Source organism: Trachinotus anak, unplaced genomic scaffold (genome assembly GCF_046630095.1).
Source record: "Trachinotus anak isolate AG129_WGS33_773 ecotype Australia unplaced genomic scaffold, CSIRO_AGI_Tana_v1 ptg000009l, whole genome shotgun sequence".
In the NCBI taxonomy this organism is placed as follows: Eukaryota; Metazoa; Chordata; class Actinopteri; order Carangiformes; family Carangidae; genus Trachinotus; species Trachinotus anak.
In genome coordinates, this window is record NW_027273860.1 from 9,503,744 (window position 1) to 9,521,396 (window position 17,653).

Sequence of the window (17,653 nt, forward strand, 5' to 3'; positions counted from 1 at the left end):
GGCATTAACTGCACACTGCGTGGGCTGGCTCAGAGGGGGACACAGATTGGATTTTTCCCTACACAGGACGAACAGACAAGCTTTATGGTGGTGAGAATTCCTGTCACATAACTGAGCGTTCTGGACGAGAAGAGGACTTTATCCCTGCACATGGTGATTTATTTTGACTGCAATCAGAATGGAGGCAAATGGCACAGCTGGGAAATTTGGTGAGTGGTAACTTAAAGCTTTACCGTCTTACTACTTCTTCTTCTGTCTGTATCAAAGCTCACGTGCTGTAATGTTTCCCATCTGCGTCCTGGGTGTCATATCTGAGCTGAAGCGAGAACTCCTCTTTGAGTGTGGAAAAATAGTTTGCCTGCTTTTATCTTCCTGGCACAACATATTGTGTTCATAAACTATTTGTGGTTTTGGCATCAGTGAACCGTTTCCCAATTTTATGATCCAGTTCTCCTTTTTTGTTTCCCTTCTTATTAAATTGTATCTTGATGTTCAGGGTGGGGAGAATGGTTTTGTTTGGTGACATGTTTCTGTTGCCAGGACAATATCACATTTCATACCGCAGGAGAATGAAGTATGTCGGTTTCACAATCTCAGGCTTCACTGTAATTTACAAGCACAGCCACAAAGCCTGTGTTGTCTGCTGATGATCAGTGACTTGCGCAGATTTTAAAGGACAGGGTGAACCTGTCTTATAACCTTTCTGCGAGGACACTGAATCACTTTATGTCCAATTAAAGGCAATCCAATCACGGCTGCGTTTTCATATATTTCTTATCATGGGGTGGCGCTATTTCGCAGCTCGTAGCTCTGTGAGGATTCAAACAGGTGAAGTGAAATACCACTGATTTTAATGGCGTGTCGAAACAGATAAGAGAGGTAGACACGGAAAAAAATGTCTGTCAACTAAAAGCTGCCTTGGTGCAAAGCAACGCAATGCGACATGTATTTAAAGACATAATGTCGCCCATTATATCATCTGATTTTCTGAAAAACAACTGAATAATCATCCTTGGAGTGAGACACCTTCCTTTCTCTAAGGATCTAAGATAGGCAGTATTGACAGCGTCTAAAATACCTGAATGGACCATTGGAGCCAATCAGAGGTGTCCCAGCCCAGCGGTATTAAGATGTCTCAACACCAATAAGATTTTGAGACTGAAGGTGGAACAAAATTACCATATACCTTTTCCCCACATGTGTTAAAAGTCCTCTCCAGAGCATGCACAGCTGGACAGTCACCACTGCAAGGAACATCTGCTGTAACAGAGCAACAGATGAGTTTAGGACCCGCCCCATGAGGGGAAAACTACGCGGTGCCTGCTTCGTCTCCACAGCGAGCGCATATTAAACAGCGACTGGACATTTTACTTTTTAAAAAAACAAACAAAAAAAAACTGTAAACAAAAAAAAAAAAAAAAAAAAAAAAAAAAGTTAGTCCATAATGTCTTGTTTACATAAACGTCCGAAAAGAACAAACTCCGAGGAGCTGGCTTTCCAGGAACAGGTGAAAAAAGTTGCACAGGAGAACGGAAAACGCCTAGGTAAGTCCCCCCCACCGAAAAGGTGCAAATGTGGCAGCGCTCTCATTCTTTTGTCAACATTAGCACAAACCCGCGTTCACACCCCTAATGTTTAGACAACCTCGACTGTGAAAGATCACAATCTTGACCACGTAAAGCAGGGATTTGACGCATCTCCTGAAGAGGCCGTTTGGAGGCTTCCTCATCGCCTGGAGCGCTACATTCTTTTTTATTATTTCTGCCATGATGATAACTCAGAGGAGGCGGTGGCTCTTGGGGCTGTTGTGGTGCTGCTGTCACGACATACCCTGATTCAGACGAAGGGACAAACACAGGAAGGCGTTTTCTTGTGGTTTTGTACCAGCTTAGTTTCCTGATGTATTAGTCATCTTGAAAGAGAGAAGAGCAGGGCAGAGAAGTGCAAACTGTTATAAAGTTCTCCAGAGCGAATAATACGCAGGGAGCGCTGCTAATTCAATTCTTAAATTCAATCTTCCCTTCATTCATCGTTTAATAGTATACAACATGTTGCACCTTATTTATTTTGGACAACCTTTTTTACTCAGGAATCATAAATGGGACTTGAAAAGTTTCCTCAAATCTTAAACCACACTTATTATCATGTTGTACCCACAGACTCTCTTGCCCTCCCTCTGTGAACCCTCGTCATTAGCTCATACCTCCAAGGCATCACTCCCTGTCATTTTACCTTAAGTCTTGCCCTCTCCTTGCCCTGGCTTGCCTCACAGGGTGTATGCAGTATAGTTATAGGTTCAAGATCATGTCTTATCCAGCCTTTCATCTGAATCTGATGACACTGCAAAAAAAAAAAAAAAAAGTTAAAGTAAGGTCATCTGATTTTCATCAAGCTCCTTTAAGTATATATGACTCATGCTTATGATTTGGGAAGTGTTGAGAATGACTAACGTATGTGTGGATGGCTTTTCTGTTTTCGTGAGAGAACAGTCAGCCACGCATAACTACAGCGAAGTAGACGATGTGAGAACAGAGATGACAAGCAAGTAGGAGCTGCCACTTCTCGTGAAGGGAGTTAAGCTCCCAGCAGAAAGCCTGACTGAGCAGAGGCGGTGTTGAAGTTCTGGAGCAGCTATGCCCAGCCCTCCGCCCTGCCTGCACAGAGGCCAGAGATTCATAAACAGCCTCTGTGAGTTTGTGGTGCGACCCAGGGGGAAAAAAAAAATGTCTGTAATGTTGTGGCTCTGCCCACGACCCTGACACAGTCCCAACTGAGTGAATGTACTTATCCCCGGTTGCCCTTTGCGTACTGAGAGGACATCAGTTACTCTCATTTTTCTGTTACAGGGCGCTCTGTATTCCTTTAACTTGTGTGACGCAAAAAGCTGTGTGTAGCTTCAGTTCAGTCCCACCCACATACACTGACGAACACATGAGCATTACCTAACTTTTGAACAGATGGAAAACAAATAAACTGAACTCTGCACTACAAACGCTGTCCTTTGAACTTATCATGGCTTCATGTTGTGTCGAACATGAATTATGAATCATGCTTTCAGCAGATGTCACACACACCCTTTGCAGAAAGCCATAGTCAGCAAATTGCGCCACCCGAATGATAAAACACCGACTGTGAAGTGGTCTGAAGCTCAACTGGGAGTCAAAAAGTTTCTGCACTGACCCCTCCTACAATACAATTATTCTAAATTTCCACAGAGATAGGGAGGTAGAGCTAAATTAGGACTCTTAATGGACTTTAGGTTGTGTAGTGTGTCCTGAAAGAGGCTCTCAGCCTTATGACCATTGGTTTTTACTGAAAGCCTAAATGTGCTCACAGATACACACCTCCAAATTAATTCAAAACAGCTGCTAGTTTTTAGCAAACAGTACTCACAGTGGACCTTTTTTTTTTTTTGTTGGAGACTATTTTCAGCAAAGTGTTTGGTGTGTTAGTATTTCCAGCAGCAGGACAGTGTCACGTCTGATGGCTCAACATAAACTACAGTGCTCAGGTTCATTGAGAAGGAACATGGCAGCTCCTTCATGGAGTTTTTATTAGTCCTCAGAATTGCATAGAAATAGTTAATCAGGCTTTGGCTACAGACACCATACTTATAAATATGATAGATGAATTGTTGTTTTTGTGGTTGATAATAGAAAGAAATTTGAACATCACCACACGTTTCCTTGAAGTAGCAACACCATCCTTTTTCTCCATAGAGACACTTCTTGCTACATCTTACACAGTGGGTCACCTGAGTTTATAAAAATGTGTGTGTCTCTCCCTTTTGTCCCCGCTCCTGCAGGTTTGGAGGGAGATGCAGATCTCCAGTTCCTGCTGATCGGTGGGGAGCTGGTCAAGATCCGCTCCAGCTCCTGGAAGAAGAATCGTGTCTTCAAACTGCAAGAAGACTGCAAGACTTTGTGGCATGAGTCCCATAAAATGTTCAAGAAAAACCACACCTGTGAGTGTCATCTTCTGCTGGGTTACATGTGTCATTGCATTGTGAGAGAGAGCAAAAATGGGAGAGGCTCTGTAAAACTTGGACCTGTGCATCCTTTTTCTATTATCCTGTCAATTTAGAGCTCTGCTTTCAGAGCTTAACTACAAGGTTTTTTGCCTTACAACTCAACACACCCTTCAAATCCCTGTGGTAGTGGAGAATATATGAGAGGACGTGGAATGGAAACAACTGACACAGATAATCTGCTGTGGCCAAGGACAGTCTGGAGAATACTAGCTTGAATCCTGACTGTATGTTTTTCCACGTGTGTTGAGAGAGAGATTATTTTCCTGTGATTTCTGGTTCAGTGATCCATTGTCAGGGTGTGAGTATATATATAACTCCCTGGGCCTCTGGTTGCTCTGATTTCCCTCCCAGCCGATCCCAGTGACGGTTGCTGCTTCTAGGCCAGATAACCTCTGCCCTGAGCCTGAGCCTTGAACAAACACTGAGAGGCAGAGCAGAGCGTCTTATAGCCCCAATTCAGACACAACAGATACAGACACAGGGGTGTGATCAAGCAGGGAATGGTCATGTGCCAAAGCTGTTTTTTTTTTTTTTTTAACATGACTACACTTGATTGGAGATGGGCCTTAAGTTCATAGGCATTTCCTTGTTTACGGAAATAAGCTACGTGTTTTATTGCTTTCCTGTGGGCTTTAGCAAGCCACAATTACCAGTCAGCTCTAAAGTGCTTTGACATAAGGTAGGAGAGCGTGGGAGGACAGCACGTATTGTTTGTAACCACTTTTTGTTTGGGATTCATCTGCTTCTCTGCTTTATTGAGGCATTTTGTCAAAGTGAGCAAAGCAAAGTTTAGCCTTTTATCAACGAGCAGTTATATGACATGTTGTCAGTCTGTTTTTCAATGTTGTAATTCAGTGTTATACACATGGCATTATGTCTATTGCGTGTTTGTCTCTGTGCTGGAAGAGGGATCCATTTCCCTTTTTTTTTTTTTACCACTTTTTTTCATGAATTTCCTTAATGATCCTATTCAGTGATCTATGAATAGAGGATGTCATATCAGATTAGACTACAAAGCCCTCTAAGATAAATCTGATTTCTGGGCCTGATAAATAAAGTTGACTCGTTTTGACTTGACAAGATGCTTAGACATACAGCACATGCAGTGGTGGATATTATTTAAAACTTTTCTGTATTGGTGCCACAGATATCTGACATTTGTTATCAGGGCTAAAACAACATTTTATTCAATGCCTTAGTCTGAGGAATATTAACTTATATATAAGAATCAATAGTAATCAATGGGTTTAGATTGTTTCTGCTTGTGTCAGCTGCCTCCAGGCAGTTAAACAATCAGTTATTGCAACTTTTAATAAATTCACTAACTGCTCAGTGTATTGCGTCTGAACGTTTTGATACTGTAGACACATTTTGGAGTGAGCCTGTAAAACATCCACACTCTGTGTTAAGTTCTGTTTTACTGGTCTTTTTTCCCCACACTCACTGACAGCTGTTTGCCTTGATACTATTTACACACACACACACACACGAGTACACACTGTCAGGGTCATGTGAGGTAGATGTCAGAGGCTTTCCATTCTACCATGAATATGACATATATATATCTCATGAGACACATCCCTTGAATATATGTGGTTGGTCACAGAGTAGAGGGTGAATAATCTAGTCCAACATAAATAATATTGTCAGACTCATATTCAAACAAGTTGAACAGGGTAAGTAGGTTGTTATTGTTTTGCATGCCTTTCCTCAAAATTTATTTTTTGTAATTTCCTACAACAGTCAACCCCAAGCTGAATATTAACCTGAAGGTTAAGTTTGTGCACACACTCTGACATGTCGAACTAACCCTCTAAACTGTGTTCACTGCTGAATTTTGTCATCTTCTCTTTGGAGAAAAGAATTTTAGATGAACTTTGGCGGCTGGGACAATAATCTCTTTGTGTGCAATTTCATCTGGTATTCAAGCAATGCCTGCGTGACACGGTTGACATGTCTTGGACATTGTGGTCGCTCTCTCCAGATGGGATTCTCTGAAACGGGTCCAAATTCGCAACCCTAACCTCCTGCACAGTGGTCTGTTGTTGCTGGGGATAACGTGCATGCACAGATTAAACAAACACTCCCCTTCTGGTGAGCGCTTTCAAGGTATTTTGTTCATCCAGCAGTCAGCTGAGTGTACACCCTCCAGCCTTGGGTGTATTTCACCGCACCGCCCCCCTCACTCTTGTGTTTTTCTCTTCAAGTAGTCTGACCTTTAGATTCAAACTGCCCCTAGATAGTCTCTGATTTTCACCAGGACAATGGTTGCTCTTCATCAGAGTCTCTAACCTCAGAACATAAAGGGTAGAGACACTGTGATTGTAGCACAGCTATAACATATGGCCTCTTAGCTAAGCCTTTACTCTTTAGTGTTTTGTCAGTAGCGCGGTTGTTGCCATTTGGCGTGATTACATCATCCATGGTCATGCACACTCTTCCGTACATTAAGCTGCTCAACAATAGCACTGGCCCCCAGTGTATGGGTCAAAACAGGCTTTGTATGCAGAGACCTTCAGTTTTTGTTGTCTTTGTGTTTGGGTGTCTGATAAAAAACAAAATATTTTTAGCCCTAGAAATGTCAATCATACTATTTTATAGGTGCATGTGTAACCAGGGTGTGCCAGTGTGTGAGGCAAGGCAGCACAGATTGCATCAAAGTGTTGTAAAGTGCAGTAATCAAATCTCCATGGAATGTGTTTGGTTTGCCAAAGAATCCAAGTGTTCAGCAGACAACAACAAAATGTCGGCGAGAACCTTCTCTTAGAGTCTCAGAGGACTTGCAACCCTTCAAACTATTCAGGCCAAATTGCTGGCTTCAGTCTGCGGTAAACAAGATTCTGGATCAAGCTCATGTTATGTCAAATGTTTGGTAGGGGCGTGTTGGACATTTAGCAAGAGAGAAATCTGTTGCATGAAGGTTGTTGCCAAAAAGCTATATGTTTTTATCTGTTGTCGACACAATCCCTGTGAGTGAAGGCCACAGAAGCGAGCTGCCGCACAGAAACAAAAGCCTCCTGTTGATAAGATGTACAAACAGTCTGTGGCACCCGGTGCTGCTGTCTGCTGCCACAAGATACTGTCAATTCTGGGGAAGGATTATCAAGTTGTGTTTCCAGGTGCCAATTGTGACTGTTAGCTACTTCCTGGCTGTTCCCAAATATCACCCTCAAAACTGCACATGGCTTGTATCTTTTCTGTAGATATCTAAAACTAAAGTCCTATACTATAATACGATATATACTAACTATAATCCCCAGAACGAGGTACCTCATACCAAAATGTATGGGACAGAAAGATTTATAATTATATACATATTTTCATAATGTAATGTAGTATTAAAAATATATTTATAATAATACATTTGTAGACTGGAAAAGGAAACATTGTTTTGATCTTGTTTGTAAGCTAGACTAATTAGTTAATGAAACTTTAAGACATGTGTTTTCAGAGCACAATTTAAACTTAAATTTGAATATTGTCTTTGTCAATTATGACGTGTTGAAGTACTGTTTCGACTTGTTTCAGCTTCTCTCGAAGAGGGCTTGAGGGCTAACATCTGCAAACTCAAGCTATTACCAAACCAACCATCGGCGATGCCTTCAAGGCCAGAATTTCTAACATTCCCTTTCCTCTCCTGTCTCCAAACAGTCTCCATTGATGACATTGATTCAGTGCGCACTGGCCGTCAGTCTGAGGGGCTTAATAAATACACCGACCCCAGCGTTGAAGAGCAGTGCTTCTCCATCATCTTCAAGGGGCGCAAGAGAAATCTCGACCTGATGGCAGCCAATGGGGAGGAGGCGAAACAGTGGGTCAGAGGCCTGAACAAGATCATCAGCAACATGCGCAACCTCAACCGCCAGCAGAAGAGCGAGCAGTATCCTTGAGAAATTTGCTAATTACCTTTTGCACTTCCAGATTTCTTGTTATGTTTTTCTTTATTAGTTCAAAGATGTTGCAAAATCGCAGAGTGTTTGAGACATCCTTACATCTAAATACCAGCTGGCTCATCAACTGCATGCGAAAAGCAGACAAGAATGACGACAACAAGATGACCCTGAAGGAGCTGAAGCACTTCCTGCGACAGATAAACATCGAGGTCGATGATACTTACGCAGAGGAAATTTTCAAGGTGAGTCTCTTCTCCGAAAATCCTTTCACTTCCTATAGTTCATCAGATCATCAAATCAAGTAATCTGGTTGATTGATCGCGTAATAATCTCTCATGTTGTATAGACATGTGATGAGTCCAATTCAGGATCCCTAGAGGGCTCAGAGATCAAGCACTTCTACGACCTACTAACACAGCGGGAGGAGATAGATGTGATTTATGGGAATTACGCTCAAACAGAGGGTCAGATGAGCGCCAGGGACCTGCTGAGCTTCCTGCTGAATGAGCAGAGGGAGCAGGTGTCCATGGAGGACGCTCTCAAGATGATTGAGAAATACGAGATGGATGAAATGGGTAGGATTAACTCAGAAACCCTGTCAGCTTTGATTTTTATATGTAGCTCACATTCCACATATCGTATTATATCCATCATGTCTGTCTGTCCTCTGTTCACCAGCGAAGCAGAGGAAGCACATGACAAAAGACGGCTTCCTGATGTATCTGCACCAGGAGGAGGGATCCATCCTCAAACCAGCCCACAGAAATGTGTACCAGGACATGAGCCAGCCCCTCAACCATTATTACATCTCCTCCTCACACAACACATACCTGATGGAAGACCAGCTCAAAGGGCCCAGCAGCACGGAAGCCTACATAAAGTAACTACTTTTACCAACATGCTGTACATCTAGGAGTTGACAAGGTCTGGGGCTAAGCCCAGACCATCTGGGGCTGAGGTCAAGGTGTGTGTGTGTTAGCAGATCAGCCTTGAGTGCCCTTGTGTAACAAAGGGAAATGTGTGGCCTTGAAAACCAACTCGATTGAGGAATCACTGCTGGCATGCTGGCTGTTTGGCTTGGTCATATTAGTCATGCTTTTGTAGGCCACGAGTGTGTCAAAATCTGTTTGCAAAATAAGCAGATGGAAGTTTTGAAAGCCCAGTTATTACCATTTCAAAATCATCCATACAGGACTGTGGTGATTATCAGAACTCTTATTTGATTTACTGCATGTATTTGCCCACTACATCCTCAATGGCAATGTATGGGCCACACACAAAACCTGAAAGTCGAGTCAAATTTCTTTTAACTATAATTACAGTGACATTTAAATCAAGAGTTTAATGCTGTGTTTCAACGTAAACTTGTAGCAACACTTCATCAAGGCCAAAAAATGTAAAACTGAGAGACAAAGATCTTAAATATTTATAATAGTCAGTCACATATAAATGACAGTTGTGTAACACACTCTCCAGCTGAGGAGGAAAATGCTGCTGCTTTGTTCCTGTTGTGTGGATGAGAGAGGAAGCAGCCCCTAGCCTCAGCCCTGACCACGGGGCAGCTGCTTGAACCCAGAGCCAAGCCCCTGTTTTTCTGCTATATCTCTACATTTATGGGAACAGTACAGTGTGTGGGTGGTGGAGATACACTCTTTAACATCACAACTTCTGAACTTGGCAAAAATGTCAGAATGCAGCATCAGCAGATATCATAGTAGTTCGGGTTTGTTTGGTTAACATTGGTCGATAAACTTTTGTTCAACTTTTGTTTATACCTTACCTTTTACTGTTACTGCTGCTGAGCGGAGGCAGCACTGATTGGACGCCGTGCCATTGGAGTGCACGGCATCACTGCCAAAAGAAAACTGCAGTACACTGACTGAGCTTGAATACAAGAGGACGTTACCCAGCCCCACCCCCTCCCTCAGGCTTTCTACATCCACAAACAGGCAACAACAAGGATTGGGGTGGTTGGGAATTATAGATTTTTTTCCCTGTCAGAAAGAATTGGGGCTCGTCAAAATACTTCCCTGGCTAAAGCCCCAAAGTCCAATGAAAAGAAACTAAACTAAACAGGAGCTCAAAGTATGTGTTTCCATTGCATCTAATATTGCAGATTTAGGTAAATTAGACGAAGATATAAAAAAAATAAAAAAATACAAAGGTTAGCTTAGTTGGAAAGGATACATATAAAGGTGGGAAGACGAAACTGAACATCTGCTTGTTAAAAGGTCAATTATATTAGAAGATTGTCCAATCCCAATGTCCTAATATTTTTGCAAGTGACAACCAGTGTTGGACTGAATGACCCCAGTAGTTCCTGGGTCTTCATAAAGTGCTACTTTTAAGGGGGCAGGAGCCAAAACCAGCTAGCTAGCACTAGCTCCTTTCTGCTAAAATTCAGGTGAAATTTATAAGTTCCTGGAAACGTTTCTGCAGTGTGAAGGGGCCAAGAGTGAGCTCTGTGGTGTGCTGATGGTCATGAAGGCTTTGTTTTCTTGGCAGAGCGCTTATGAAGAGCTGTCGCTGTGTGGAGCTGGACTGTTGGGACGGGGCTAACGGAGAGCCTGTTATTTATCATGGCTACACACTCACATCCAAAGTGCTCTTCAAAGATGTCATAAAAGCCATCAAAGAGTACGCCTTCAAAGTACGTGAGATATTGTATTACTTGTGGGACAGGGTGTATCTAACTGCTAAGGTTGATGATTTCGTTTAATTTCCTGTTCTCATTCATACAGTTGTGTAGAGACTTCACCTTCACTGAATGGTTGTTTCCCTTGTTTTCCAGACGTCAGACTACCCAGTGATCCTGTCCCTGGAGAACCACTGCACCGTGGACCAACAGAAGGTCATGGCCCATCACTTGATCTCCATCCTGGGCGAGGCTTTGGTCACAAAGCCTCTGGGCAAAACCATGCCCACCCACTTCCCCTCACCTGAGGTAACCTGAACTCACTGAGACACATTATAGTCACCGTATTTAGAGCCTTGCTGTAAATATGCTCCCACATAAACACCAGGAAGGAAGACCACACCTAAAAATTCCACCTCTCAAGCTAATGAACTACTGTGTCAGCTTTTTTTCACTTTCCTGTTTACTTTAACTTGACTATTAGATTTGTCTGGGAAAGGAAGCTGATTAGATTGAAGTAAGGCCCATCTCATTATCTGAGCACCAAATACCACATAATCAGAACGGCATCCATCTGAAGCCTCTGCGCCTCCTGTGTGTGCTGATAGACCAAAATGAAGACGCAAGTTTTGCGTTTTATTGGCTTTTCTCATTTAGCGCCTTGACAGCAGCTGCTGTATAACAGGTTGCTTTAAGATCTGACTGTGAGACTTGGAAGTGTGTGCAAGAATATCTTGTTTGATGATAGATGTTGTTAGCAAGTGGAATTTCATTTGTGCATGAAAAGTATTTAGTGTTTGTCCACCAGACATGCAAGGAATACAAACAGCTGCAGTTGGATTTGTATTCACACACAAAGTGGTGTTTACAGCTCTTGATGAGTCGTTCTTTTAAAAACTTTTCTGCTTTTCCTTGTTGATGTTATACTATTATTCAGTACTTCTTGTTCTATTTGTATAATTTTTTTTTCCACATTTTCCACTCTCACTGTGGTCAGCTTAGCTTTGACAGCAAATTATGACTGAAAATGCTGCAGGTTGATGTGAAGACGCTAGGAGAGACACAGAGAGAGGAGGGGAAGTACCAGAATGTCAAATCAATTTTCAGTGACACGCCTAAGCCCTTGAGTGCGCTCCTCTTTAAAATGCAACACCCATGGGATGAATGCTTGTGGCACCGTCAGCCTCAAAGGAAATTATGATGCATGCATTACACAACATTTTCCTTTTCTCACTGCCGTAATACTGCACAATATCTTGACTTCTGTGTTTAGAAACTTCACAACAACAAATAAAAACACACATTGTCTGTCTGAGTGCAGGAGCTGAAGGGCAAGTTCCTTATCAAGGGCAAACGACTGAACAAACTGGATGTTGTCTTCACTGGTAACAGCACCATAGAGGAAGACACAGTGTCTGAGGAGGATGAGGCCGCAGATTGTAAGGAGAATGAACAAAAATCCAAGCCAAAGGTGTGTCAAGCGCTAATTACTCATTTGTTCTAAATAAAGCAAACGACATTGTTGTGTTGCAGATATCATGTTTGGTGCAGAACATGCCTGAGCTGCTGTCCTGTGTCCTTTCAGAAATCGAAGATCAAACTTGCCAAAGAGCTCTCAGACATCATCATCTACTGTAAGAGTGTCCATTTCAATGGCTTTGAGCACGCAAAAGACAACCAGGCCTTCTATGAGATGTCGTCCTTTAAGGAGAGTAAAGCTTTCAACCTGGCTGATACCTCAGGTAAAGACTGCATCTAACTGGCCCGACTGACATGTTCGAGCTAGACAGCAAACCTGATCTGTGATTTCTCCGGAGCTGACCGGTGAAGTGTTTTAAAGCATCAGTGTTTTAATGTGTTTTCGTAGCTACTGCCTACATGCATCACAACATGGACAAACTCAGTAGGATTTACCCAGCGGGCTCCAGAACTGACTCCTCTAACTACAACCCCGTGCCCATGTGGAACGTCGGCTGCCAGATAGGTACACTCCCATTACTATCTGCAGAAATCCAACCTGTCACTGTCACTACTATTAAGTGCAGAGTAAAGGTGTCACTCCCTTCTCCTTCTGACTTGAATTTTAGTGGCGCTGAACTTCCAGACTCCCTCCAAAGAGATGCACCTAAACCAGGGACGGTTTCTGCCAAATGGTTTTTGTGGCTACATCCTGAAACCTGAATTCCAGAGAAGTTTGTCCTCCCAGTTTGATCCCAACACACTTACCAAAGGGCCCTGGCTAAAGAGGAAGGTCTTCCATGTCATGGTGAGAGTGATTTGTGGTTAAACCTGAGGGATGAGGTGTTTTCTTTTAAATCATTTATGGTTAGTGTTAATTAACAAGCTTTGTGTGAATCCTTGAGGCCTAAGAACACATTTGAAATACTTCAAAATATTTTCAATGGGGATTTTTAAAATATTTGAAACCTACATTATTTCCCTTGTGTTTCCTGGCACAAGACTACGACCTGTGCCTCAGTTGAGAAGAGGGAAACAGTTTGCAGCAATTTGTTTATCATATGCAGTGGTGGATTAAGTACTCAGATGTCTGACTTAAGTAAAAGTTGCCAGATCATGATGTAGAAACAATCCTTATATAATTGAATTACCAAAAGTAAAACCCTCATAATGGAATGACTGTTTGTTTCATAATCATATTATGTTATTGTTTATCATTGCTGATGCAATATCATTTCTCTGTTGCAGCTGGATGGGCATATCTGATCTACTTTGATGTAGTTTGATGTTTAATGATAGATAGTAATTGTTAATTATATTTTGCATAATCCGCAAGACACATCAGCTTTATTTATGAAGCACATTTCAAACACAGAGGCAATTCAAAGTGCTTCGCACAGGCAAAGAAAAGCATTAAAGACATTAAAAAACAATGAGCAATAAAAAACAGAAATATAAATAATAACACAGGATAAAATGAGAATAAAAAAATTGACACAAATAATAATAGAGAAATAGCTGTAATAAGCCCCAAATGCAACAAAGAAAATAAACTAGAGTTGGGGTAGATGAGGTGTGCAGCGTAGTGGCTGAAAGAAGCTTCACCCTGTTGGTTTTGATTTGAGGTCTTATCAGCCGATTGCTTCCTAAAGAGATGAGGGGACTCCACCTATCATGGTGATTCACTCTGATTGATGATTAGCAATGGAAACAGCAGAGGCCCTCCTACAAGACATGATCTGAACCAAGAGATGACTGTACCTGTAATCCCACCCACTTTTACAATCTGTCAAGATCCACTGTATCAAAGCTTTAGAAAGAAATGCAGTGGAGTAAAATTGTGATATTTGTCTCTGAAATTAAGCTGGGTAGAAGTGTATAAAGCAGAATAACTTAAATACAAAAATCTCAAACTTTTATTTAAGCACAGTGCTTGAGTTAATGTGCTGAGTTACTTGCCACCGCTGATCGTTTCATGTGCTCATGCACATACAAACAAAGTGAGGAACCACAGAAAAAACATTGCTCCACAGCGCCACTAGTGGTCAAAACCTCCACAGAGTAACTTGAAGTTTTTGTATTTGAATTTTGATTTTAAACACTCTGGCATTTAATAATGACTGTAGTAAAATGATTTGTTTAGTTAAATTTTTGTGTGTTTGTGCTTTGTACAACAGGTCATCTCAGCTCAGCAGTTACCAAAACTCAACAAGGACAAACACAAATCCATTGTGGACCCTCTGGTAAGAGTGGAGATCCACGGTGTCCCAGCCGACAATGCCAGCAAGGAGACACACTACATTGAAAACAATGGTGAGCATAACACACATATACATACAATTCATTTTTCCATACAAAAAATTTCTGTTTTCTTCAGAGCAAACGTCACACAATTTGCCAAAAATCGACAGATTAGTGAGTTGCAAAGTTTGAACAATAATCCGTCCCTGCAGGGTTCAACCCCATGTGGAATGAGCGCTTCCAGTTTAACATCCAAGTCCCAGAGCTGGCCATGGTGCAGTTTGTGGTGGAGGACTATGACTCAACGACCCAGAATGATTTCATCGGGCAGTACTGTCTACCACTCACCAGTGTACAGAACGGTAAAAAAGTCCAGATGTTGAACAGAGAGCAGAGAGGGTGATCACACATGGGAGAGTACAGTCACAACAGGAAGTTATCCTCAAGACTACAATGACTGAAATATTAAGGTGTTTCACTATTTAACAGACAATCAAGTGCAAAGTAAAGACAAAGAATCATGTGATTACTACAACTGGATAATCAGCACTCTCTGGTTTTAATATTCACTCATAACTATGACCTTCTTTGTTGCTGTTGAGCATTTCAAAATGAAAGTCCAATATTTTGCTGCATTTCTACGGTTAAACACCTCTGAATTTTCTTAATTGTTAACAATTTATCATAACTCAAACTTAAACTTGCTGACAAAGCGAAAACTCCTTCCTTTTCCCCGCCACAGGATATCGTCACGTCCCGCTGCTCACCAAGAGAGGTGACGTCATTTGCTCCGCTGGACTGTTTGTGCACCTCATGCTCCTGGACGTCCAGTAGAACCACATGAGGAAAAGGAAGAGCATGTTTTTGGAAACTCGAAAGGATTTTGTCCAGTTTTAAAGCTAAATAATATAACTCTGACCAAATACTTCAAAAGCCTCTTCATGGAGAAAAACATTTTGTCGTCTGCCAAACAACAGCCGCTGACTCACAGTTGTCTGTGACACTTTCCCGTCATTATGTACTTTTAGCTTTTTAAATAGTGGTTGAGAGCTCCTGTGCGGCAACAAAACGAGAATGAATGAAAATGTGAATGAATGAGCTGTGAAAGAGCAGTGTAGGAAATTATTTAAAGGAAGTCATTAAACTGTGTTTGCCATATTGCAGAGAAGTACAATATTTAGAAGACCAATGTGTGAATTTTTGAAAAGTATTTCAGTATTTTACAGACTTTGTATTTCCCTTCAGAATCATACAGGCTATAACTCATGGAAACAGTGTATTTGTCAAGCAATATAACAAGCACTCAACTGTTTTAGCTTTATATGCCTCTTTTGAGTAGGACAGCTCTTTATTTAGATTATCTTGATTTTAATTCCATAATATTGTTGGCCATTGGAGTCTGTAGCAACAGTGTGAATGGTAGGATATGTGTCTGTACGCATGTGTCCAGGTGTCTAATAATTTTGCACTGTTAGTGTGATTAATGTTTCTTTCAAAAAGACTCAACATGCTTGTGTTACAGTGGATATGAGGAGCACACATACTGTATAATACATCAATCTGCTCTACAAATGTTCAACTTTAATTCACTTTACCAAGTATTCTGTGTCAAGCCAATCCTAATATTTTAAATCACACTTTGTATTTTTTACCATTTGATGCGCAAAAGCTGTTTTACCATGACAAATTCATGACTGTCAGTGCCTTCAGTGTCTCACTTATCCACCCTTGCACTAACTCTCAAATAAAACTCTGATAGTCTCTGGTAGATGGTTTGGTGTATTTATTCATAATATGCGTGATTCAGCAAATGACAATAATATGATGAAAACTTGATCTCTTTGTGATCACATTCAAACCTTTTAAATATAGATAAAAGTATAAAGCTGAAGAATCTATATAAATTAGTCAGTCATGTCCATAAAATATCTGATTTTAATAACAATCATGTTAAGCTATATATTTCTATGCAACTGTTTTAATCACTATAACTTGGCTAAGAATTTTTTGCTCATGATAATAAAAAAATATTCAAATGAAATGAGGCTTCTAACGGTCCTGTCTCTCTCAGCAACAGCTAAAATGCAGCCTTGTGGTTTGCTTTAAAAGAGGACTTTCTTTGCGTTACAGTGAGACAGGTTTAACCCAACAGGAAATCCCTCTCAGAAAAGTCCTGCTTTTTTCTTCAGGTCATTCTGCCTCCACTTCGGCAGACGCTGGAAGTCTGAGCGACCTGTGCCAAGCAGGTTCTCAAAGTCCACATCAGACAGGTAGGCCTGCAATCAGAGCACAGAGGACAGAAAGCAGTTAGTCTGACCTCTACTGTACAGGCACTGTTAGTGCATTAGCACACACATCACATCATGTTAAAGGCCCCACCCCTCCTTTAAGACACCCTGAGTGTGGTCATATTGCAATGCTTTGTGGTCATTTTATGTGTTTTTGCAGTTGATTTGTTTCTTTTTGTGGTGTGTGTTGTTGTGTATCTCTGTCGCAAGTTTGTTTCTTTTTGCTTATTTTATGTTTCTCTGTTGTTGTGAAGAGTGAAGCAACAGGTGAAGGTGCTGCTGGTTGAGAAACAGCTGCCAAACTTCAGCATTTAGTTCACAGTGAAGATGAAGAGAGGCGGTCTGACTCCTGTCCAAAGCTTCCTGCCAAAGCTGCTCCCCACTGACACTCCTCTGCAAAGCTATTACACTAAATACTATAACACGCTATAAAAAATATCAAATGAAGTTATGTAATGTTACTATATTTGACTGAAATGTTACTGTAGCCTCAGTACGAAAATAATATTGCATTGGATTTGGTTGGATTTGGCAGCTACATCCACACTGATAACACCTAGCACATAATGATTTCCATGTTGTTGTGCCATTTGCACCAGATCCAAATCCTGCACCAACCTCTCTCTGGCTGGGCTCCACTCCCTGCGGCAGCTCACTGGGAGACTTGTTGATGAGCAGCTCTGGGTCCAGATACATCCCTGAGCCTCCAGCAGAGGGGGACACGGTGCCACCAGCTGGGGATGACGGAGTGAGGCTACCAGACGGGGACAGGGTCATAGACGCAGGGGGCCAGACTCTCTGGATGGATGGGCTGGTGGGAGTGGAGGGTCTGGGGGACAGATCACCTCCATGGACCCTGTAGAGAGGAGGGGAGGTCACAGGGCCACCTGGAGCCCTGTAACCACCCCCATCCATCACAGTAGGACTCTTACTCAGGTTAGTATTATTCAGGTCCTGCAGACAAGACAGGTGAACTTGTGAAATCATATTTTTAACAAATCTATACATGACTTTAAGAGAAAACATCAAAAGTTTAAACACTCATAGATTAGTGACAAAATGTATCACACTGGAGACATTACATGAGTGGTATTAGTACATTTAGTCA

The 17,653-nt window shown here is 41.6% G+C and overlaps 2 protein-coding genes across 4 annotated transcripts in view; one reads left to right on the plus strand and one right to left on the minus strand.

Annotated features, from left to right (window-relative positions):
* plcd1a (phospholipase C, delta 1a) lies at nucleotides 1–16,025 on the plus strand. Of its 2 annotated transcripts, none has more exons than XM_071485114.1 (15): nucleotides 1–209; nucleotides 3,806–3,964; nucleotides 7,682–7,910; nucleotides 8,036–8,165; nucleotides 8,270–8,498; nucleotides 8,602–8,803; nucleotides 10,429–10,573; nucleotides 10,715–10,867; nucleotides 11,880–12,029; nucleotides 12,144–12,300; nucleotides 12,426–12,542; nucleotides 12,646–12,824; nucleotides 14,194–14,329; nucleotides 14,470–14,619; nucleotides 15,000–16,025. In XM_071485114.1, the coding sequence occupies exons 1-15, from the start codon at nucleotides 179–181 to the stop codon at nucleotides 15,089–15,091; spliced, it is 2,259 nt and encodes a 752-aa protein (XP_071341215.1). In that variant the 5' UTR covers nucleotides 1–178; the 3' UTR covers nucleotides 15,092–16,025. The 2 variants fall into 2 exon arrangements, with proteins under 2 accessions (XP_071341215.1, XP_071341214.1); XM_071485113.1 differs by lacking the exon at nucleotides 1–209 and adding an exon at nucleotides 394–1,544.
* vill (villin-like) overlaps nucleotides 16,024–17,653 on the minus strand; it is a 14,426-nt gene continuing 12,796 nt past the window's right edge. For both annotated transcript variants that reach the window (XM_071485112.1, XM_071485111.1), the window contains 2 exons: nucleotides 17,164–17,499; nucleotides 16,024–16,533 (listed from right to left, as the gene is read on the minus strand). In XM_071485112.1, coding sequence (XP_071341213.1) covers nucleotides 16,420–16,533; nucleotides 17,164–17,499 — 450 coding nt within the window. In that variant the 3' untranslated portion in view covers nucleotides 16,024–16,419. The remainder of the gene's footprint in view (nucleotides 16,534–17,163; nucleotides 17,500–17,653) is intronic.

Coding starts and splice junctions, on each gene's coding strand:
- plcd1a (XM_071485113.1), top strand. CDS start 1,445: ATGTCTTGTTTACATAAACGTCCGAAAAGAACAAACTCCGAGGAGCTG. Junction 8,166..8,269: donor ACGCAGAGGAAATTTTCAAG/GTGAGTCTCTTC, acceptor CATGTTGTATAG/ACATGTGATGAGTCCAATTC. Junction 14,330..14,469: donor ACACTACATTGAAAACAATG/GTGAGCATAACA, acceptor CCGTCCCTGCAG/GGTTCAACCCCATGTGGAAT.